At 43.6% G+C, this 24,741-nt stretch overlaps 1 protein-coding gene across 1 annotated transcript in view; it reads left to right on the top strand.

The window, feature by feature from the left end:
• xylt1 (xylosyltransferase I) overlaps positions 1-24,741 on the top strand; it is a 68,728-nt gene that overhangs the window by 14,755 nt on the left and 29,232 nt on the right. Inside the window, exon 2 of the mRNA XM_057346401.1 lies at positions 18,109-18,625. Coding sequence (XP_057202384.1) covers positions 18,109-18,625 — 517 coding nt within the window. The remainder of the gene's footprint in view (positions 1-18,108; positions 18,626-24,741) is intronic.

Raw genomic sequence — 24,741 nt, 5'->3', positions numbered from 1 at the left:
ACAATCAGTAAATCGATAAAAAGCATGCAGATTCTTATACACATGTGCAGTGATGATTTTGAGACTCCAAGAGCCTTCCAGATGATCTTGAGCTCACAATTGAGACACACCAGTGAGTAATGGAGACTGAAAGCCTGCCAGAGCTCTGCCTCTGAGATTTGAGCTTTGCTTCTGTAATCCACCCTTGAGCCAATAGAAGGGGGCAAATAAATGACCGTAATTATCCCGAAAGCTGTTATTTGCATATCTTTGCATCCTTTTTCTCCGACATTAGTTTTCAGTCGCATTGCCTTTTAAGTTTCTATTTAGGTTGATTTAGCTTAAGTGTTGGTTACAGCCTCCATTACATTAAAGCAGCACAGCTCATAAAAGACACGCAGAGTACGAGGCTCATCGCTAATCTTCTTCTCCCCACCTCAGCACGCTGTTATTGCTCTTCGACACAGAGGCGACGTGGAAGGATCGTGCCAATCCGCCAGCGGGCGAGCGGCCTGGTGCCTTACTGTATCACAACTGCCCATGACGCGTTTCAGGGCATTTACGGAGGTATTAAAACATTTCCCCTCCAACTCGGTGTAGTTAATGTAATTAAAATCTGTGGCTGCCTCAAAGTTCCCTAATCATTCTTTTCCCCCTGGTGTGCTTTCTCTCTCTCACTCTAATTCTGTCTCTCTCTATATCTCTCGCCCCGTTCTTTTTCTCTTTCTAATGGGATGGATTTAGTTGTCTGATGAATAGCGCCGAGCTAACTGATCCCACAGGATCTAAAGGGATGCTGATTCTGGCCGAGAGGAAAGGCAACAGCCAAAGAGATCTTATGGTGATGGAGGTCGCATGCTCCTCTGTACTGCCCATCTCTAAATCCAACATGCTCCATATTGAAAAAAATTGGTACGTCAATAAGGTCCATGGTGGAAATCCCTCATGCGTGCCAAAAAGTTTATTGAGGGATTGCGTCTGTATTCACCGTGCTCCACGCTCATCCATAAACTGTGGTGTTGTTGTGTTTTTTTCTTTTCCCTCAACACCACATTGATGTATAATGGAAGCATATCTAGCACACATCCCAGACCACAGTCACATACTGTAAAGGAAATCAATACTTCATAACAGCTCGCAGGAAAGAAGGAAGTCCTACATCTGTGTGTACAAGGGATAACATTAGCCGTAGAGACCACAACCTTGAATCACATCTTCAGGTGCTGTAAAATCGAGGATTGAAACATCACACAAACATGTTTGTTTGTATCGTATTGAGGACTTATTAGTCATTTTGAAGGTGAACTATTCCTTTAATTAAATATATTTATTAGGGCATTTTATGGGCACATAGATGTGACCTGACCACTCTTCCCCCTTACATACATACATACACAAAACTTTGTTTTAAAATGAAGTATTTTTAATTATGCATGTTATAGACTTCCATGGTGTTTTTTTCAGGTTCTTTTCGGTCTTCTCTTTTATAACTACACTAAACGTAACACTCACAACAACCACACTACTAGACATTAACATTACGTTTATGTTAGACATGATTTGAGTCTTTTTGGTAGTGTGGACCACCTAAAAGTTTGAGACTGTGGTCCTGAAATTCCTGATATGACGCTGCCGTGTTTCTGGCATGTGGACGTGCTGTCAGAGGAGCTCAGGAACGGCCTGATATGAGGTCTGAAGGGTTAGGCTTAGCCTCAATCTAAGAATCCATTTTCTGCTTGAATTCTTCACAGTCATTCGTCACCTCTGTATTCACAGCTCTCTCTCCCTCTCCAAAAACGCCAAGTAAATGTGGCTTTTTTCCATGGCCTGGCAGTCCCTCATACTGTCATGTTAAGAGTTGCTCTAATCTCTTCTTCCAAATTTTGTGAGGCCTCTCCTTCCTTTTATGAGAGCCTTTTCAAGTTTTAATAGGCGCATGGGCACATTGAGTCTTTGATGTGGGGTTCTCCACTTCATGTCTCATCATTGTTTCAAATTATGGGCTTGAAGATAGCAAGTTCCCTGCGTCTCAGCATTTTTTCTCAGACTCTCATTATTCTGCCTCCTTTTTGTACAGTCAAACTGAAGCGTTCAGTGTAAACAGTTCGGGAAAAAATAAAATCAGAGTGTATGAGAATGGTAGTTGAAGAACTAAGTAATGTTGGAATTGGACTACTTTTAACCGTTGCTGTGAGTTTTTTTTCTGTGGGTTAGAGCTGAAGGAATTTTGGCATTCAACTGTCAATCTTAGATTGTTTCATTTATTGAAGTTAAATTCTGTTAACTTTAATAAACTAGAGACTTTTATTTTACAGATTTTATTAGGCAAATTTTAATTGGCCATTGTATTTTGCTACGCAGTTCTGGCAACCCGGGCAAGACTATACATGAATACTCAACAGAAAGCCGGCATTAGATTTGCTAAACTAACACAATACAACAAGACGAAAAGTTATGCCATTTTTTCAGGAACTGAACATGGTTTTTACAGCCAGGAACTCTGCAGGATTGTGGCACTTTGGCAACCTGTGAGTGACGTCAGTGGACTGTTCCAAAATGGTGGACTACTTGTATCTACTTATATCTATATTTATGATAGGAATAATGTTGTGACAAAAAAATCCCTAATAAATTACAAGCTGTGTTATATTAGCATCTTTTGCTCAGAATTTGCAAAAATGATCTCTGGACATTTTGTCAACCAGCTTGTTGACGTAAACAGTATTTGAAGTAGTTGCCAAATATTCCTAAAGCGTATTTCTGTCTACAAAATTTATGTTTAACATTTAGGCGTACACCTTAGGATAAAATGGTTAAGATCTTGAGCAACATTTCAGTCAAGTGATTATACACTTTTGACGGGTAGTCTATATAGCTAAGAATATGACGTTGGTTGACCTGACTAGTTAGATTCACTCATGAGGGAATGCTGAGAATTAAACTGTTGAGACCACAAAGAGATGAAGCAAATGCAAATCCAGGCTTGGATTAAATGCAAAAGTGAGATATTAGGTTTGGATAATATTGTTATTTGGATTCCAATCAGAACGTCGCATTAAAACAGCATGTTGTAGAATTGGACATGGGCATAACGGAATTGTGCCACGCTAGATAGATCTCTGAGCATTTTCTCTAAAAGTTTGCTCTTTGTGAATACAAAAGACTTACATACCCAGCAACAAAGAATGCAGTTATTTAGAAAACGTGAGAGTTTCTGTTTGAGACTAACAGCACTGGATGAGGAGGTGTTATGTGGTCTGTTTGGAGAAGCGGTGCATTAATATTCCAACAGCTTGTTTTGCATCGCAGCTGCAGTGGAGCAGAGAGGACAACAAATGTACTGAGTCATAAACAGAAGCGAAACGTTTCGACTATTGGCATAGATTTGAGTTGCCTTATTTCATTTTGAACATGACTGTTGCGTCACTGTTCACAACATTGATTTCTTCTATCGACAAACACTCTGCAACACACATCGACCATAAATGATGTAGTGCATGTGCTGCCAGTGTGAGTCTAAACTGCTTCCCACCTCACACATCTAGTCTATATTGTCTTTTAAATGTTTTCAGATTTAGGGACGTTTTGCAGAGAAGAAAAATGGGGATCTTTTTTGCGTAAACTTAATTATAATGTGGCTTTTGTTTGCCGTTGGCTTTTCTTTTTTAAGTTCATCTTAATATAGTGATAATTAGGAAATTGTGTGTTGGTACTGATCATATGGAAACAAGCATTTATGTAATCAAATGGCTATTGTTGAGTAATTCGAATTCACAAGGTAGTTTCCCACATGCTGTTTTTCTCTAAACATATCAGTAACTATTAAAAGAAAAATGCTGCTCTGCGATTATCGACTGGCATATATTTTATTCATTAACTAACTGTGTAAATGAATGCAGTGTGAACGCTGTATTCAGAAAAGTGCTCTTTCAGTGCGGGTTCTCGTGCTAATGCATTACCAAAAATCAAATGGAGACCTGCTGAGTTGTGCCGTTGACCAGAGTCTTTGAAATAGAGATAGCAAAGATGGAATGGTATGCCAATAAATGGTCCAGTGCTTCTTGGGTTACCTATTACTATTCATACTGACCTTGTGGGGACATTTTTTTGGTTATAAATTAACCAAATTTAGTTTTTTTAACCAAAAACAGCTTATAAATTAAACTTGATGTTTATTTGAAAATGTAAAAGTGCAGAAAGGTTTGTGTGAGGGTTCGGTTTAGGGGTACGGTGAGACGTACATGTATATAAATTGATAGAGCAGAGCTCCACGTCTGTACGGTTTAGGAGCAATAGCATTAGCATGGTGTGATGTGATGTAAAAGCATGGCGGGGAGACTGACCCCAGACGGGCTCTGCCAGTCCAGTCGGTGGCTTGATTCATCCTGCTTCACAGAGTCTTTTTGATGTTCTCAGTCCTCCACATGGACCACAGACAGCCTTCAGGTTTTAGCTTACTGTATGTTCTATCTTGGTTGATGCCTCCTCTGCTACTCCCAAATAACAGGCTTGGAAAACCGCCGGGCCTTCTTATTCCTGGACCTTCCTGCTGTCATTATGTCCAAATCGGGCTTGTTCCATGCATATGCCTTGCTATTAGCAATTAAAGAAGAGATTAGCCCAAAATAAACCCGAGACCCAGCGCCGCTGGTGGATCGTGCGGCTGAGAGAACTGAAGGAACCCAGCCAGGGTGGGGTTGTTCGAGTCTCAGTTTGCGGAAAGGTATTTCAGACCGTGCTAGATTTCTGCATGCTTACACAAGCAAAATGAACGAGCGGATGCTCAAACAAGACGTCCTACACAGATATGCTTTTTACACCGGGCGGTTCGCTTGCCCACACAAAGTGGCAGTTCTCCTACGTTTCCTGAATGAAAGGGGCGGTTATGTAAAGGCAGTGGGGCCCTTGTCCCAGACCACTTCGTATGCGAGGGGGCCGATGGACCCGCAGCATGTCAAACAATCTGTTTCACAAGAAGCACCTTGAGCATTCATTAAAAAAAATCTTTAGCTGAGTGTGGCTGCAGCCCATTGTGGATCTCTAATTGCTGCTCGGCCTCATTTGTATGCCTCTTTAGACACTCTGCCTGCAAGGCTTTACCTCATTAAAGATGCCAGAGAAAGGTGGTTGTTTGTTTATTTTGACGTAACAGTTTTCACTGAAGAACAACAAGAACAGCCGTAGACACATACAGTCAAACGAAACATGAGAAATTGATTATATGCTGGGCTGGTAACAGGTAACCTTCTTAAACAAGCCAACTCTCACTAGTTAGTACCTCACAAATCTCCCCAACTCTATAGAGTGTTTTGCCAGAAAGCCCTACTATAATGGATTAGTGTTGACCACTTGATACAAAAGCCGAGGTCTTAAACCTTAAAGCAGCAGGATAAGCCAGGCTTAATGTCTGCTCATTCGCACCCGAGAGAGATGCGGGCCCGTTGCGTCACAGGGAGGAGGAGGATGCCAATCAGGCCCTGTGCCAACAGGTGCTCGGAGAGCCAAGGGCCGTTCAATAGGAAAAACAGCACAAAGCGCCTTTAGCAGGGGCTTATGAGAAGCTCTCACAGAGAATCCAGAGTTGATGATTGTGAGCTTAGTCCACCGGCTGTGAAAAGCAGCAAATCGCAAACTAGATGTGAATCTTTACGCTTGAGGCACTTGCTGTTAATGCCCCAACAATTAAAGCTCGTGCCCTCGGGTTAGCTAGAATTGTCTGTTAATGGTGAAGACTGTGAGAACATACCACAGTTAAACGTGGATGTAAAGCTTTTACATACAATTAAAGGGATCGTTCATCCAAACATAAATTAATTTAGTCAATTAGATGAGTTAATATAACAAGCATGGTGGGAAGTAGGTCAGTGTGGTGTTCTAGGACAACTTTGCTTTATCTAGTATTATGCTAGGTTTGTGCTCCATCTGCGAATCTACAAATCTACAAATGGTCGATTGTGTTGTGGCAGTCAGTGATCAAAGATTGATGATTGCCTCCATCTGTCTAGACGTTTTAAACTATGCATGCTTTCAAATAGGGGTTCGTCAGAAACATTGAAGTTGTCATGCAGAAAAGACGTTGTTTGTGTCACGACTGGCGTGCAAGAGAGAGAAGAACCCAAGCGCAGGCAGGCAGTGAAGGGGTTAACAGAAAATATTTATTACAAAAACACACAAAACAAAACCCACGAGGGGGTATAAAACAGGAACTAAACTAAGAAACAAACTTGAAATAAAAGACTTCCCACGAGGGGGGCAAAATGAAAACAAGAACACTAAACCAAACTAAAGGACACGACCAAACGTCTTAAATCATAAAACACAAAACTCACGAAACACGAACAGGGCAAGGACCAGGAACATGGGTGAGAGCACAAACATAATCCACACAGTACAATCCACGAGCACAAGACAAAGAAACAAGAGGGTATTTAAAGGGAAGACAAACGAGGGATAACGACACGGGGCAGGTGTGGGTAATCAAACACTTAGGGAAAGATAACGAGGAAACAAGAGGAATGGGGCCAATGACAAGACACTGGAGAGAACGTATATTACTGTCAAATGGACAATAATATGTTTCTCTCCACACATAACCAAAGACTTTGTCATGGCTCTGCTACAGGACCAAGAAAAACATGACTAAGGAAGCAGAGCCATGACAGAAGCCCCCCCTTTAATGAGCACCTCCAGGTGCTCACCAAGGGGTAGACGGACAGACAAGACAACGGACAGACAGACAACAAAGACAAAAAAATAGAACATGACAAGGGAGACAGACAACAAGACTACAGGACTTGGGTGGGACATAAAAATAACAAACATGGGAGGGGGGGTGGGGCCAAAACAAGAGCCATAGGAGGCAGTCCAAAAGGGTTGGGGGAAAGTCCCAGTCCCCGGCTGCGCTCGAGGGCGCGAGTCCTGGGGGACTTAGGAAAGTCCGGGGGGAACAGTCTTTGCCCTGGGGGTCTCCCAGGGACCGGCTGGAAGGGCTTGACGCCGGCTGGAAGCCGGCTGGACAGGGCTTGACGCCGGCTGGAAGGCCGGCTGGACAGGGCTTGACGCCGGCTGGAAGGCCGGCTGGACAGGGCTTGACGCCGGCTGGAAGGCCGGCTGGACAGGGCTTGACGCCGGCTGGAAGGCCGGCTGGACAGGGCTTGACGCCGGCTGGAAGGCCGGCTGGACAGGGCTTGACGCCGGCTGGAAGGCCGGCTGGACAGGGCTTGACGCCGGCTGGAAGGCCGGCTGGACAGGGCTTGACGCCGGCTGGAAGGCCGGCTGGACAGGGCTTGACGCCGGCTGGAAGGCCGGCTGGACAGGGCTTGACGCCGGCTGGAAGGCCGGCTGGACAGGGCTTGACGCCGGCTGGAAGGCCGGCTGGACAGGCTTGACGCCGGCTGGAAGGCCGGCTGGACAGGCTTGACGCCGGCTGGAAGGCCGGCTGGACAGGCTTGACGCCGGCTGGAAGCCGGACTGGATCCCGGCTGGACCGGACTGGACACAGGACGGACACAGGACTGGACACGGACTGGACCCGGCTGGACACAGACTGACAAGACTGGACACAAGACTGACACAAGACTGGACACAGACTGGACACAGGACTGGACACAAGACTGGACTGCACCGGACTGGATCGCCGGCTGCACCGGACTGACGCCGGCTGCACCGGACTGGACGCCGGCTGCACCGGACTGGACGCCGGCTGCACCGGACTGGAGCCGGCTGGACCACCGGCCTGGGTGGTGCCCCCCTCCTCGGCTTCTTCTTCTTCGACCGGCCCACAGAACGTGTGGCCGGTTGCTGAGAAGCGATGGGGAGCCCGGTTAGCTCCGTACCGGAAGGAGTCGGAGGGGAGTCCCACGACTCCCTTCGTCTGCGCCGGCCACGGATGCTGATGGGCGGAGGAAGGAGCTGCCGGGGAGAGGCGGACGGTGCGGCCATGCCGATGACCCCGATCTCCATGACGCGAATCCTGGGATCGCGGGTAGGGGAGATGGATTGGGTTGGGCTGAGACCCTGGACTCCGGGCGGTTCATGGCATATCTCACCGTGCACTCGAAGTCCAGTGGTCTCAGCATCCTCATCTCCGCCCGCGACAGAGGGTCCCTGAGGCCACCGTTGAACAGGACCGGAGTTCCGCCTCCCCAAAAACCACCTGCTCTGTATAAACTGCCTCCTCTGCAGCCTTTAGGAAGCGGTCGACATAGTTCATGATATTGTCATCTCCCTGACGGTGGCTGCAGAGGAGGTGAGTCTGGCGGGATCGTTGGGTGGACATGCTGCCTGCTGGGTTCAGTTCTGGCTCGTGGATTCTGTCACGAATGGCGTGGCGAAGAGAAGAACCCAAGCGCAGGCAGGCAGTGAAGGGGTTAACAGAAAATATTTATTACAAAAACACACAAAACAAAACCCACGAGGGGGTATAAAACAGGAACTAAACTAAGAAACAAACTTGAAATAAAAGACTTCCCACGAGGGGGGCAAAATGAAAACAAGAACACTAAACCAAACTAAAGGACACGACCAAACGTCTTAAATCATAAAACACAAAACTCACGAAACACGAACAGGGCAAGGACCAGGAACATGGGTGAGAGCACAAACATAATCCACACGATACAATCCACGAGCACAAGACAAAGAAACAAGAGGGTATTTAAAGGGAAGACAAACGAGGGATAACGACACGGGGCAGGTGTGGGTAATCAAACACTTAGGGAAAGATAACGAGGAAACAAGAGGAATGGGGCCAATGACAAGACACTGGAGAGAACGTATATTACTGTCAAATGGACAATAATATGTTTCTCTCCACACATAACCAAAGACTTTGTCATGGCTCTGCTACAGGACCAAGAAAAACATGACTAAGGAAGCAGAGCCATGACAGTTTGAAGTTCGTGTTCGTACTTCGTAGCTACTACTATCAAAGCGCTCAAGCTGGTTACGTTCCCCATCCATCAGAAACATGAAAGTGTGTCAGATGTTTGGATGGATTTAACTGAGACTTTTTGGTTATGTTTAGTGCAAAATACCTGAATTGACTTCTAATTAGTGCCTGTTGAGAAACACCAGGAACTGCAGAGGGAGTTTTACTGTATTAAAGATGCAATGCTTTGATTAGCCTTCACATGCTGCCGTAACCCTTAAAGGAACAGTTCACCCAAAAAACTTGTTGCAAATCTGTATAAATTTCTTTTTTCAGGTGAATACAGAGAAAGATATTTGGAAGAATGCTTGTCACCAAACAATTCTTGGCCACCATTGCATACCATTCGTTGGAAATTTCTTTGTTGTGTTGAACATTGTTGAAGATTGTTGGAAAACAAACTGTTCTGTGTCCCTTTTGACTACCATTGTAATTTTACCTAAACTACTATTTCTTTTTTGTATAACTATAAAAATTAGGGCTGTCAATGAGTTAACACATGCGATACATTTTTTCAGATTAACACGTTAAAAATATTTAACGCAATTAACGCAGCATCCGTTTGTTTTGTCATCCTTTGTCTATCGTTATATTATATAATCACGCTCTTATGTAAAGGCCTTTAAACCATTTAAGCGCGATTTGAAACAGTTGCTTTGACGCGTTCGGTGTAGATAGACAGCTTCTAGCTGTGGGACGCGGCGCAACGCAACAGCGGTCCCGTCTGGTGTATACAGTCACGGGCTAAAGTCTGCGTCAGTGAATCTCTGTCAGACAGCTCACCCGTATTAAGCTCTCTTTCGTGCTTGAATGAACAAAAATACACAAAATTATACCAGAAAACCCGTTTTGTCTAGCATTTTCGTATGCACAGACTTCAACGTGTTAAATAAAATCTTGCGAATGCAAAGAGTTGTGAAAATGAGAGAGGCGTCAGATCTGCGTTGAGCGTCAGCTCTTAAAGGGGCCGCATTCTTAAACTCCTGTCATTTAAAAGAAAAGAGGACATCAATGTGTTTTGTAGCTTTAATTCTGTATGTAATTTATAATTTAGCATTAAAGGCTTTAAAGTGTTTGAGAACTTCATTCAGTTTCTGTATATTTCCTACCTGTTAGACATGATCGCTCTCAATTATACTGTTGAATGGCTATAATTAAGGTTAAAATAAATAAAAAAATTATCAATTTAATGGAGACATCAGTTGCAGTACTACTAATATCTTTGTAAGGGACTGATGGTGGGTTCGGTTCTTCATTTTAAAGCAGTTTATCTGTAACAAATCTGGTGTAGGGTTAGATGATGCCATTCTTATCAGTTGTCTTTTGGTTTATCCACAAGTTGACTGTCCTAACTCAACCAAAGTAGTACATTATTTCTCATTTCTTTCCACCTCCTTTATCTTTCCCATTCTCTTGTGTTTTCTCTCTTTCATCCTCAGATAAACCATCTTCTCTAATGTATCATTCTTTTTCCAGTGCATCCGCAGCTCTATTGACTCACGCTGCCCGTGTAGAAGGTGTTGTAGCTCTGATGGTCTGCTGAGTTTCTCCTGCGTACCTGTTCTTCCCTGCCTCGGGGGGAAGAGCTGGGCTTATTTGTCATCTCCCGTGGAAGCACTTTTCACAATTTTCCCAGCAGCCCACTCAGAGCCGCAAGGAGAATTTGTATAGTATAGTACAAATGTATAGTACAATGCAATGTAAGTCGCTTTGGATAAAAGCGTCTGCCAAATGCATAAATGTAAATGTAAAGGAGAACGGCTACAGGACCATCCCCTTCATTAGGCTGGATCACACTTTACTGAAAAAGCGATAAGATATAGTCGATCTGTTAGATATGTGAGCACAACACTGCCAGCTTTTGTTTTTGTATGTCAGGTTGCATGCATGTGTGTAGGGCTGCGGGTCTTGTTTGATAACAGTGAATGACTTCTTTTGTGGTTGTGCTGTTTGAAAAGGCAGCTTTTTTTTCTGTTCTTTGTCTGTCTGTCTTTAGTATTTGACTTATTGTGAAGAGCAGCTGTTCCGTTTCAGAGGTGATCAAAGCCCAGAGGCAATTTTCACTCAATCTGTCTAATATCCAGATCAATTTTAATTCAGTGCAGTTCAGCATGGCCTCCACCTACAGCAGGAGATCACAAGGTGACAATAGCATATTGAAAAAATCCCCCTAGGAGTAAGGAGAAAATCCTGGGACATACCATGGCTAAAAGGTTTTAGGCCAAGTGTACAGAAGCCCTGTGATATAGGATCCACACATCTTGGGGGTGTTTAGAATAGTGTACTATTAAACTACTTTGAATATCTTTTAAAAATCTTTAAAAGTAATGCAGTTTTCCCTCATAATATTCATCAATTCTCCAGACCTGATAAACTAAAGGTTTTTTTAAGATTATATATGTATTTTTAATAGTAGGTGTATACAATGTGTATGCCACAATTAAAGCTGCAATCCATTTTTTTTCCTCCAATAATATTGTTCATTTAAATAATAATAATGGATGCATTATTTCAAGTTTATTTATCATTTTGTATTTTTATTTATTTTTTAATCGTTATTATTATTACCATATTATTGTGGTAATGTTTTTGTGTATGTTTATGTTGGCGGAAAGGGTTACTATGGGGAAAAATGTATAACTTTAATTCTATGAAGTCTATTGTTAATGCTTTTATTAGTTAAATTAAACAAAACAAAACAGTTATCAGGGTTTTTCCTGGCTCAAAATGAGGCGGAGGTGGTGCCATCCTGATCTTGTACACACACACGTAGGCCTACCGTACCTTTAAGTGGCTTAACCAAAGTGACTTTGAGTTTGACATATTAAAAGTTCTAATAAAATTAGATAAAAATGACAATTATTAAGTTATATAAAACATTACTTTAATTCAACCAAACAGAAATGTTTTTTTAATCAAATACAGCATTTTTATCATTTTCAACTAACTTTTCAGCCCACAATAGCCAACTGAATTAACCAGTCTTTCAAAATGATCAAAGCTCATTCACATCTTGCATTCTCTGTGGTTCACTTTAAATGATTCAATGATCTCTTATATTCGCTAGTGACTGAAAAGTTCAATAGTTTAAATGAATCGGTTCAAATGAGTCATGTGCGAGTCGTTCTGAACGCAATGTGCGTTCATACTGGCAAACTCGCTGTGTACAGTATACGCTGATTCAACGATCCAACTGCACAGCTAAAGACATTACAATGATGTACGTCATGTTAATTTAAGAAATTTCAAGAAATTTAACGTACTTGGATGCAAAACAAACAGCCGTGAAACGCAAGCTGGCTCTTGTTCTGCAACTCTTTTTATCGCCTCAGTGTGCTGATAACGAAACAGCGCCTCCACTGTGGCGTAATGTCGCAACTGCAGTTACAAATGACAGTGTTAACTGCACGCAGCATTTCTTGTGAAGACTCACAACATAATTTTTGGCGAGAGCCTGAGACGGCACGACATTTGACGGAGGCGGCCGCCTCCAATTTCTCTATGCAGGAAAAACCCTGGTTATTGACCAAGTACATAAACAATCAGTGTTGACATTAGCCCATTGCTTTAGCCAGATTTACAATGGTAAGGTTATTATGATTACTTACAACTTGAGCTGTCAGGTCGGATTTCATGGGAAATGTTATTTTGACTCTAACACGTGTAACACAAGTACCTAAACTAACCTGCAATTTTATGTTTCGAACAGAGATGGCCATAGAGAGGCAAAAGTTACGAATTGCAGCTTTAAGCAAAAGGTCTAGTACTTTGGTTCTCTGAGAGTTAGATCTTTACTCAGCGGCCAACACTGTGCTTTTATTAAGATTCAGACACGCATACACAGTCTGTGTGAACGTGTTTCGGATGTGGATCACTGGTGTCGGTTCAGTTTGATTGAGTAGCCTGTAGACAGTCCCAGTGATTGATGGCGCTCCTCTCTGTGGTAGGAAAGGTCACAGTTGGGTTTCAGTGCCCATCCTGCATAGCATAATCAGCTTACAAGCTCATCTTCTGTATAGTCTGTATGTGACCATCACTCCCACCCCATCCCGTAGGAGATTTACATGAGTCATCCAGCAGTGACCCTGCTCAGCCACCCAGGGGGAGAGGTCAGGCAGAGGGCAGCCTTTAGAAAGGTGACCCCTGCAACCCTGGAGCACAGGGTGATGCAAACTTTGCCGACCTTGTGCTAGGAGAAACAAAAAGAAATAGTATAAACATTCACTGATAGTGATGTTTAGTGCTTATCTTTCTGCCTAATGATTAGACAGGCTCATTTTACAATTTAAAAAATGATCTAAAAACATTTAATGTAATTTTTTTTTAATTGTTGTTATTTATTTATCTTTTATTGTATTCATTTATATTAGGTTTTTATATTTTATTTAATTGTTTTCTTTATGCTTAAAATTTCTGAAGCACTGAGCTTTTCAATATTAAATAATTTGTTTCATATTTATTTTTCTGAACGAAGCAATCAAACAAAACAACTGTCACACTTATTAAGGTTTGTTTAATTATCTTTTTTAAATTATTATTATTAATTTATTAATCCGAAAAATTGAATCGTTATGTTTGGTCAGATGTTTGTGTTTCTGTCCCGTCGTCGTGAGTCACTACAGTTTCCGCTACATTACCCACTGAACACACAAGCATTTTCTACATCTATATTCATACGTGCACCAGCCCACACATCCATTTCTCATCTGATCCACACTGTTCTTCCTGTATAAACCTTATGCTCCTCCAGACCCAGTCAAGTAATATTCCCTGATGTCTGCAGCCATGACACATCCAGAGCTGAAGTATTTATGACTTCCCTAATAGTTGACTAACAGTACTCCATTCCCTCCTTGTGTTATTTGGTTCAGACACACTCATGTCCTGAGCTCCTGTTTCTACCACTGCATGATACATGTCGGCTTGGATCCAGACCTTTTTTGTACATTTTATTATTTCTATGTAGTAGTCAATGTATTCTAGACTGTGCAGACAAAGAAAAAATTAGGCCAGATTAAGGGAGTGTTATTTGGTTTTATGTTTCATGTGGGCACTCCCCACCCAAACGCTTATTCATTTGAACCATTAAGGTGTATGGTTACATATAACTATAGTTGTCAAACAGTCTCTGATGCGACGCTTCGGGAGAACTAGCAAAGCTGCATTCCAGTGTTGTACTGTTCCTCACTGCTCTTTCTTTGAGTCTTCTCTTACATCTCTGCCTGTCTGACTGAAAGATGAACACGTGATATCTAGAACATGGTTTATGGGGATGGACAAGGAATTTAGTCATATATTTGTTGGTGATTCTGTCAGTTTTTTATGCAGAGGTGGAGAATTTGTTTATAAATTCATCCAGCATGACCTCTGCAACCACGCAAATCCAGACAGATGTTTTTGGCCATTGCACCACATTTTAGGTCCGATTTTCTAGACCCCTGTAAATTCTGTTTTTACATTTAATCATTTAGCAGACACTTTTATCAAAAGCGACTTACAAACAAGGAAAACAATAAAAGCATCCAATCAACAAAAAGAGCTAAATTGTTTAAAGGACCACTTATGAAATTTAGCGGCATCTAGCAGTGCAGTTGGGAATTGCAACCAACAGCTCACTCCACTGCTCTTCCTTTCGAAGCACTACGGTGGCTACCTAAAATGTCATCTGGTTTCCGCTTCTTTGCCGAAGGAGAGAACGTTTTTACGACACGTGCTCTGTAGAGCAGTTTGTCTGTATAGAGCTACTGTAGAAACAACATGGCGAATTCCATGTAAGGGGACTCACGGTGTATGTAGATAGAAATAGCTCATTCTAAAAACATAACGCTTCATTATGTAAGTCTTTATTTATATACCTTTGAAGACATAGTAATTGTATATTACATTGCATTTCTGTCAATAGATCCTCCAAAAAATACACATTGGACCTTTAAGTGCTGTTTAACTGGTCCCAGTTTGTTTAACACAGTACCATAGCTTTTTAATAAATCAAATAGAATCCAATAGAATAGAATAAGGACCCGAAATAAGTGCAATTTCTTGAAAATGACTAAAGATTCATCTGCTTTGGTAGAGATAGGCAGGTCACACTGTTCTGCTCCGTCTGTTGTGCTCTTTCTGGCTGTTTTTATTAGCAGCTCTTATAAATGAAGAAACACATCTGATAAGGGTCAGTTGAACCATAACCAGCTAAATGATATTATTACATTAAATAATAAAAACATTATATTTAAATATGTTAAATGCAATTAGTTAGGCAGCCATTCATTTAGGCAACCTTTTATTTGCTTAAAAAATATTTTCTAAGAAATTAAATACTTGAATTATTTAAAGTCCCCCTGTGGTCGATAATTTTGTCCCTTAAAACTAATCTTTGACCATCAAAATTACATATTCAATGTTTTTTCTTGTGAAAATTATTTTTCCTGTCTTAAAATAGCTTGAATGTAACTCTATACCTCAGATATGCAGATACATGAATAGGCAAATTAGCCCCGCCTCCATTCTATCGCACTTGGCAGTTCGTCGCTGCTGAAAATGAAAACTGAAAGTGAAACTGAGAGCTGACACAGCAGTGCAGCAATCGTTTCAGCCCACATCTATGTGCCATCTTTGCATATTTATGCTTCAAACTGCTGATCCACAGGGGATCAAATGAGTTGATGACATGATTGGTTACTGGTTTATGACGTAATTAACTGGGGCAGTTTCAAACCACATTTTTTAAACTGTCTTTGGTAAACTGCAGTTTTACACTGCATCGATGCGATGAAATTCCTGCGATAAGCAATTTGTTTGTCCATACCGAACGCAAAAAGGGGGCGGGACGCAACAATCAATCACAAAACACATCCAATCAGAACAGTTTTTCCCTGTCCACGCAGCCTCGCACGCTGCAGCTGAAGAGTGCACAAAGAGAGATGCGTCCTGTTCTCATGACTTCAGTGATGCCTCACTGGACGCTATGGTATGATTTTAGAATCTAAACATATGTATGTAATAGGGCTGTCACGATTATTAAATAATCGTCTCATCGCGATTGTTTGACCTCATCGCGATGGTTTCAGATCATCGCGATTATTGCACATCTCTATAGAAGACACTAGGGGGAGCTGTAGTGCATCTGCATATTGCATATTTTAGTGTATATATTGTTACTTAAGCATGGTAATACTTGTAAAATGTACCACCACAACACAATCACTTAAAAAAAAAACTAAAACATATTACCTGCAGTACAATTTGATATTATTTAAGCAAATCTCAGTTTGAAAACCAGTCTACCAAAATTTCACTAACACACAAGTTAAATTTTATTGTAGTCTTGCAAGTGAGAAAAAAACAGACTAGAAGCTTTTCTATGACTGATAGTATTTTAATGGTGGCTTCAATTCACACCTGATCAATTTACAAGTATTTGGTGGTTGTATTATTGACAGGTAAAAGCCTAAACCTTAAATATATGATGACCCAATTTTTTCCGATGTATTTCCAAGAAAAAAACATAGTCTTGTATAGAGAACAATATGGTTGTTTCAATCGCTGAATCAAAAATGCATGAGAATTAAATGTCAAAGCTCAAAAACAGACAATTAATCATCATAATCGCCAAAGCCCTAAAATAGACAATTAATCGCCATAATCGCAATGATTTATTAGACAATTAATCGTCAATCAAATTTCATAATCGTGACAGCCCTAGTATGTAATCAAATGTATATAGCCTGTCCTCAACCATGTTTGGCGATTAATATTCATAAGGTGCAGAACTTACATCGAATGAGACCGTTGTGTGGGTGGAGCTGTCAGCCACGATGTCGCAGAAATAGAAACCGTTGCTCGTCGCGCAGCGCTGTCGCGGCTGGTTAGGACAAAGCCTCTGGTTAACATGGAAAGATAGCTTTTATCGCGTGTCGCAGCATCGTGTTTGGTTAGGACGCGGTGTTATGGAGAAAATACTCAGCATTGGTTTAAAATGATAAATTTGCACATGGTTTGTGTTAAAAGCACATATAAACATATAAAACAACATTAAAAACATTTTCACCCCAAGGGGGGGCTTTAAATAAATTTAGACTTCATGAACAGCAATACACACTGCAATGTAAAATTATAACAGAAATACACGAGCTTAGTATAAAAAAAGCAATGCACAGTAAAATCAAACGTGAATGTAATTGGTAATAAATTGTAAAATAACAGTCTCAATGGTATAGTACCCTTTTTTAGTATTCCTTGACTGTATGCATTGTGTGTGTGGCCCCTGATGTTCTTCCCCATCTGATGGGCGGAAAAAGCGGCAGATAAAAGTGTGCTTGATAAACGAGCGAGTGACTCCCACCCTTCCAGTGATGGATGTTGCAAGAGCGAGGGAGCCTCCCCCCCTCGAGATGGGGGAGAGAAGGTCTGTGTCTGCCGGGGTGCTCAGCGGTGCAGAGCAGGACTACCAGAGCACCTTGGGAAATGACAGATTTTTGCAAGCGATCGATAGTCTTCTCCCCGGCATCCTAACTTACCTCCTGTGGTCGCCTAGGCTATTAATCTGGGGCCCTGTAATTTCCTCCTGAAAGCTCCTGGAGGAGGCGCAGCAGACGGGAGTGGAGTCAGCTCTAAACGGGTGCCTTCAGAGGGCCAATGTGCCGGTGATGTGAGAGGGATTTGTCTTCCCTCTCACAAGTTTTCCCTCGCAAATAATACACTCGAGTTACAATAAATGCGCTGTAGACAAATTGCACCGTAATGGTGAGGAAATGAGAATTGCTTCAGTGCCTCTTCTTACTTCCTCGCTGTGATTTTTTTTTGTTTGTTTGTGTCTGTTTCTGCTGTCTCGCTCTCTCTCTTTCCTCTGCTGTTTCGTGTCCTTTCAAGACTGGTACTGTAATTGGGGGACAGAATGAGATGGGGAAAATAGCAGGTCTGTTGGTGTGCCCACATTAGATCAGGGCTCACGGCCACGACCTATTGCACGCTGTTGTCAAGAGTGTATTTTATCAGAATTGACATGTGATAAATGCAAAAAGTAATACAAATTTGTATTTACAAAATAAAGACTAGCAGACAAGGCTTGGTGTGGTATACTCCAAAGAAAGATACTTTTGACTACAATAAAAATTGTGTTTTACTGTTTACACATTTTGTTATCTGAACAGGTGTGATATTGTTTCAGCAGCAGCGTCTAATGTTTTGTCTTCATCTTCTAGGATGGCTATTACTCTCACCGGCCCAAGGAGAAAGTCCGCGTGGACAGCAACAACGAGAATTCCGTTCCTAAAGACTTTGAAAATATAGACAACAGCAACTTTGGGGCGCGTTCCCAGACGCAGAGACACGTGCCCAGCAAGCACAAACAAGGCCTGCTTGAGAAAGCCCATGTCCAGCAAAGAAAACACTCCAATGAGGTCATTCAGTATGCACATAACAAGGGGAGCTACAATCAGACACGGACAGATCTTCATCGAAGAGCCAATCCCACCCTCCAGCCAGAACAATCCCAGCAGCACCGGCACAACCTGCAGCAGGCTAAGAGATCAGCCGCGCCCACCGTGGACATCAAGTACGACCAGCCTCCCAAATGCGAGATCAGCGGCAAGGAGGCAATCTCCGCCCTTTCCCGTGCCAAGACCAAGGAGTGCCGGCAGCAGATAGCTGAGGTTTATTGCCGCCACAAAGAACGGCAACTCATGCCTGAGAAGGTCACCCGTTATTGCCCCTTAGAGGGTGAGTGAGACTCTTTTTACACTGCACGCTTGATGTCAACTCAATGTCATGAAACCTCAAGAGGGCCGTTTCTATTAGAATAAATCTGATTGTGGTAGGAGTAGGTGGTATAAAATGTGTCATTGTATGAATAATGTTGTGTCATGTCACTCTAAATGTTATACAGTATATTACATGACATAAGCTGGTGATATTTCTTTTTTATTGTTTTATATTTGGCCAGTTTGCCACCTCTTTTGATTGGAGTGTAACTATACACGATTTGATATAACGCTACACAATACTACGAAATTAATATGATATTTTGAACAAAATGTAAAAAATGAAACTAAAATTGTATTTATAATTTTTAATTTATGAATAATTAGAATTATATTTTTCATAATTATAATTCTATAGATTTGACCACAATTCAAGGTTCAATTGAGCCTTCAGTATATAAATTTATGAAAATTAGGTCTGTCAGTAGTTCGGTCATTGAAAAATTACATTTAATTTTAGCATACATGAATTTAAAGCAGTCAAACCAAAACAGACATGTTTTTGATGCAGGTCACATGTTGGCAGCTCAGCCAGGAAGATTAAACCGGTGTCATATTTAAAAAAATCTCTTTTTTAATATTGATAGAAATTAGATTGGAAATTATGGGGATAGGTAGGATTGTGATAGGAAATGCATTGAACTCGCATCAGAAATGAGCACTATGATTCAATGTGTCACAGCGTTTAGTGACTTTCTTCTTCTAAATAAAAAAATCCAAACAGATTAATGATAAATCTGACTTTAGTACAGAAACAGCCTCACAGCCGATTATACTGTAGTCCCTAACCTGCGCTGACTTTACGGGGAACGTTAGTGGAGATTTATTGGAATTAAAGATAAATAATGGTGAAAATAATGATGGTTTTCCTGAATTAATTGCCATCCTGTCTTTATAAGTTTATGGAAGTAGCATATTAAGAGTCTGACAACAGACATTAACAGCACTTGTAATTACAATTGCAGACAGGCTGGAAATGAGATTCTGGATTTCTGCACGAGGTTAGATGGATGTAATTGCTGTACGGTGTCTTTTTTCCCTTTCAATCTCCCATAGCTGACTAGAGAAAACATATTCACGCAATTATGCAGCGCTCAGTCGCCTGCACACAAATCAGGCCTTTGGAGGCGCTCAAATAGAACGGTGACAGATCTGCTCAGGGCGCAGAGTCTCCGCCCGGAGAAGCTTCCGGAAACCAGAATGGGTTTTGACAGATATGACAGGGACATCACCAAAGAGACATGAGTCTGGGATATGCGGAGAGTGTTAGTGGAGCGGGACGCTTCTATTTCCAGCGTGTACAGTAGAGCAGCTCTGCCACATGGATGCTGTTTGTATGTATTTATAAGCTGTAATTGCATGGTATGGTAACAGACGGCGTCTTTGATGGCAAACATGTGAGCGGTTTGCAACATTGATGCCAATTAGCATGGCGGCCAGTGGCAACATACATTTGAAGTAAACGGCAGGTTTTTGGTGAACATTGTTGGAAAAATTTGTTACAAACGTGGCGCGGGCTGTCAGTCATAAGTAGACCCATATGGAATCTGTGCTGGGATGTTTTTTCACACCTTCCTCAGTTGATTGTGGGAGGGAATGTGTGGAATGTTTTTAAATTTGGTAAAATGTGTTAAACAGAGCTGAGAGTACAGACAAAGACAAAGTCCCTGTGTGGCATGTAATTTCGTTTGGCAACACCATGGCCAGCTGTTTTTTGGGTGAGAAAGATAACAGGCAAGTACAGCTCAAATTTAATTGAATTGGGAAAAAGACAGGATGTTGTCAGCATTACCTTTCGATAACATTTAGATGTTTTGAATCAATAACATTGCAAATTTGGAATTCAGTTGGACTGGGATGAAGGGTTTTTAGTCGAGCAAGTTAAAGGGATAGTTCACCCAAAAATAAGAATTCTGTCATTTATTCACTGTCATGTCATTTAAAAACGTCTTGGTTATGGATGTAACCTCAGTTCCCTGATGGAGGGAACGAGACGTTGTGTCGAGCCGACAGATGGGGTTCGTCACTGAGAACCAATCGCTTCCGACTTCTTAGAAAAGGCCAAAGAAATTGGCGAATGAAATTTGCATCCGGATATCCGGGTATAAAAGGGAGACGGCGTTCCTCATTCATTCACCTTAGTTCTGAGGAGCCTGAGACCTCTCACGACTGCTGCAGTGGGCAGCACGTGTTGTGGCAAGAAGGACACAACTAGGGCTGTCACAATTATGAAATTTGGCTGACGATTAATTGTCTAATAAATCATTGCGATTATGACGATTAATTGTCTGTTTTAGAGCTTTGACTTTTAATTCTCATACATTTTTTATTCAGCTTTGAAACGACCTATATTGTTCTGAATATAAAGACTGTGTTCTTTTTCTTGGAAATACATATAAAAAAATTGGGACATCGTACTTAAGGTTTAGGCTTTTACCTGTCAATAATACAACCGCCAAATACTTGTAAATTAAGTAAATTGATCAGGAGTGAATTGAAGCCACCATTAAAATACTATCAGTCATAGCAAAGCTTCTAGTCTGTTTTTTTCCTCACTTGCAAGACTACAATAAAAGTTTAATTCTATGTTAATGAGATTTTGGTAGGCCGGTTTTCACACTGAAATAATATTAAATTGTACTGCAGGTTATTTTGATGGTATATGCTTTAGTGATTGTGTTGTGGTGGTACATTTTACAAGTATTACCATGCTTTAGTTACAATATATACAATAACATATGCAGATGCACTACAGCTCCCCCTAGTGTCTTCTATAGAGATGTGCAATAATTGCGATGATCTGAAACCATCGCGATGAGGTCAAACAATTGCGATGAGATGATTATTTAATAATCGTGACAGCCCTAGACACAACGTCTCGTTCCCTCCATCAGGGAACTGACGTTACATCCGTAACCAAGACGTTCCCTTTCTGTCGGTCACAACACTGTGCCCTGTCACAATCTCTAGCGAAGCGACGGTGACTGGTCTGGGCGTGTCAGCCGTGAGCGCTACCATGAAATTGTAACCTACCAGTGGGTAGGTAGGGGGTCCCAGAGCTTTACTTGAAAGGTGGGAAGGCCCCTGCCTTCGGCCTCACAGGTACCTTAAGGCCACCACGACACGCCTCATGACCTGCCCGAGAGGGACCCCCATCCGTAGAAAGGTCATTGAAGACTCATGTGCATCAACCCGAGGGGTATCACCACCGCCGAGGATGCCATGTGCCCAGGAGCCTCTGAATTTCAGGGGGACCGCTGACTGCTTGAAATATTCCAGGCAGTTCAACACTGACTGAGCGCTTTCTGTAGTCAGTCGCACTGTAAAGGAGACAGAGTTGAGTTCCATACCAAAAAAGAAGATGCTCTGCACAGGGGAGAGCTTGCTCTTTTCTCGGTTGACCTGTGGTCCCAATCGATCTAGATGCCGAAGCACTAGGTCCCTGTGTGTACATAACAGAACTCGCGAGTGTGTCAAATGAGCCAGTCGTCGAGATAGTTTAGTACCCGCACACCTCTCTCCCTGAGGGGAGTGAGGGCGGCTTCCACGATCTTCGTGAAGACTCGTGGGGACAGGGACAGACCGAAAGGGAGGACTCTGTACTAATATGCCTGACCCTCGAAAGCGAACCGTAGGAACGGGCGATGACGAGGGAGAATCAAGACATGAGAGTAAGCGTCCTTCAGGTCGATTGCCATGAATCCATCTTGACATCTGATAGATGCCAGGATGTGCTTCTGCGTGAGCATCCTGAACGGCAGCTTGAGTAGGTGCCTGTTCAGGGTACGCAGATCTAGCGACCCCCGCTTTTTTGGGGACGATGAAGTACGGGCTGTAAAACCCGTTGAACATCTCGGCTAGAGGGACGAGCACGATCGCTTCCTCTCCAGAGGGGTGGCGACCTCGGCCCGAAGCACGGGAGCATCCTTGCCTCTGACTGAGGTTGAGAGGATGCCTCGAAACTTGGGCGGGCGTCTGGGGAGTTGGATCGCGTAGCCGAGATGGACCGTGTCCCGTAGTCACTGTGACGTTTGGGAAGCTCTTGTCAGGCTCCCAGGGACCGAGACAGGGAGGCTAGGGGTACGTTCTGCTTCATCGACCTCCCGGGGGTGGTTCGATGGCTGGCAGTGTGGATCCCTCGCCGTGGGGGGGCCCCGGAGAGGAGATCAGCTCTGCAGTTTTACCTGCCTGGCGATGATGTAGCACAATGCACCATCGAATGAGAGTGCTTAGGCTGATGATTATCCTCGACATTGGGTCTTGCCGCAACGTCGAGTTGCCGAACACCGTCGTGTAGAAGGTGAGAGCGGCTGTGATAATACCCAGACGATGATGTGGCACAACGCACCGTCGATTGACAGTGCTTAGGCTGCTGATTATCCTCGACGTTGGGTCTCGCCGTGACGCAACGTCGAGTTGCCGAACACTGTCGTGTAGAGAGTGGCTGTGATAAACGCCCAGAGAGAGAGAAAACTCTTAGAAGTGGGCTGTTGGGACGGGGCAGGAACCGTCCCGGATCGACCAACCAGCGATGGAATGGCTGGGGTCGGGCCCGAAGGTATTCTCGATCTCCCTGGGGTCTTCCCATGAGGGCCGCTTTGGCTTCCGCCGTGGCTACTGACGGGGTGGTGGTCTTCTCTTCGATGTCTCGAAGAGGACCAGGGCTGCTGGGAAGCAGACGGTGCATGGAATCTCGGCGGCCGGAGGCCGGTCGAGTCGCAGCTGGGGAGGATATACTTGATATCCTCTGTCTGCTCCTGTACTGTCGAGAACTGCGGCTCGACCGTATCACCAAACAGCCCCCCCTTGCGAGATGGGTGCGTCAAGAAAGCGGACTTTCTCAGCGTTACTCATCTGTGCAGCCAGCCAGAGGTGTCTCTCCTGGACCACAAGTGTGGACATCGCCCGACCCAGGGCCCGCGCGGTCACCTTGGTCGCCCGTAGAGCGAGGTCGGTGACGGCGCGGAGTTCCTGCATAAGCGCTGGGTCGGTCTTGCCCTCGTGGAGCTCTCTCAGCGCATTGGCCTGATAGACCTGCAGGATGGCCATAGCGTGGAGAGAGGGGACAGCTTGGCCTGCAGCAGAGTAAGCTCTAGACACCTCAGATGCCGAAAAGCCTACGTGCTTTGGACAGGAGTCTAGGTCGAGCCCCTGGGGGACAGCGACGTATCCTCTAGCTGCTCCACCATCGAGGGAAGAAAGGGCGATGGAACTAGTTGACGTGTACGCGCCGAAGGGGGGCGTTCCAGGTCATACTAAGTTCCTCATGCACTTCCGGGGGAACACGGCACTGGGGGCGAGTGCGGCTTGGAGCCGCTCTCAATCCCGAGGTACCGTGTGTCCAGCCGCGAGCGTTGGGAGAGGCAGTGCGGTGCACCGCAACCCAATGCCGGCGGCCCGGGAAAGCATGGCTGACATTTCGACGTCCGCTTCTTCCTGAGCTCGACCACCCTGAGGGAGGGAGCTTCAAGGAATCATCGGCGTCTGATGCCAGTAAGTCACCCTCCGATGCTGCAACAGACATCTCATGATCACGTACCGTTTCCGATACGTGGTTGAGGAACAAGACGGTGGGACCATCTCATGGGGAACGGTCAGACGAGCGAGACGAGGTGCGAACGGTCCGCGAGCCAGTGGCTGACGGATTAACGCTCACAGTAATCCTCATATCACCCTCGCTGCTCGCCGTAGTGGGTGGCAGGGCCGTAGTCCTGCCGTCACAGAACGGGAAGCAGACGAGGTGGTGGCTGAGTCCCGTGGGAACACAGCCACCCGTGACACAACGTCTGAATCGTCAACCGCCCGCAGTGCGGGCAGGACGTATCCACAACATCTGCCCCAGTGTACTGGAAGCAGACATCGTGTCCGTCCCCCTCCTCGATGAGTGTGTTGCACCCACGAGAACAGTGGGAAATTTGCTCTTTTATAGGAAAAACTCTAACACTTCTGGAACCACCAAGAGATGCCCAGGGGAAGTCGCCGCAGGAAGGGACAGTCCGCTGCACCACGTCGTAGAACCGGCAGTCTTGTAGTTGCTATTTGTAGCGAAGTCTGTTGATCATGAGCGAAGGCTCC

The sequence above is a fragment of the Triplophysa rosa genome, linkage group LG11, assembly GCF_024868665.1.
Source record: "Triplophysa rosa linkage group LG11, Trosa_1v2, whole genome shotgun sequence".
NCBI lineage: Eukaryota > Metazoa > Chordata > Actinopteri > Cypriniformes > Nemacheilidae > Triplophysa > Triplophysa rosa.
Note: the sequence above shows the minus strand (reverse complement) of the source record. Positions and strands in the feature narration are given on the sequence as shown.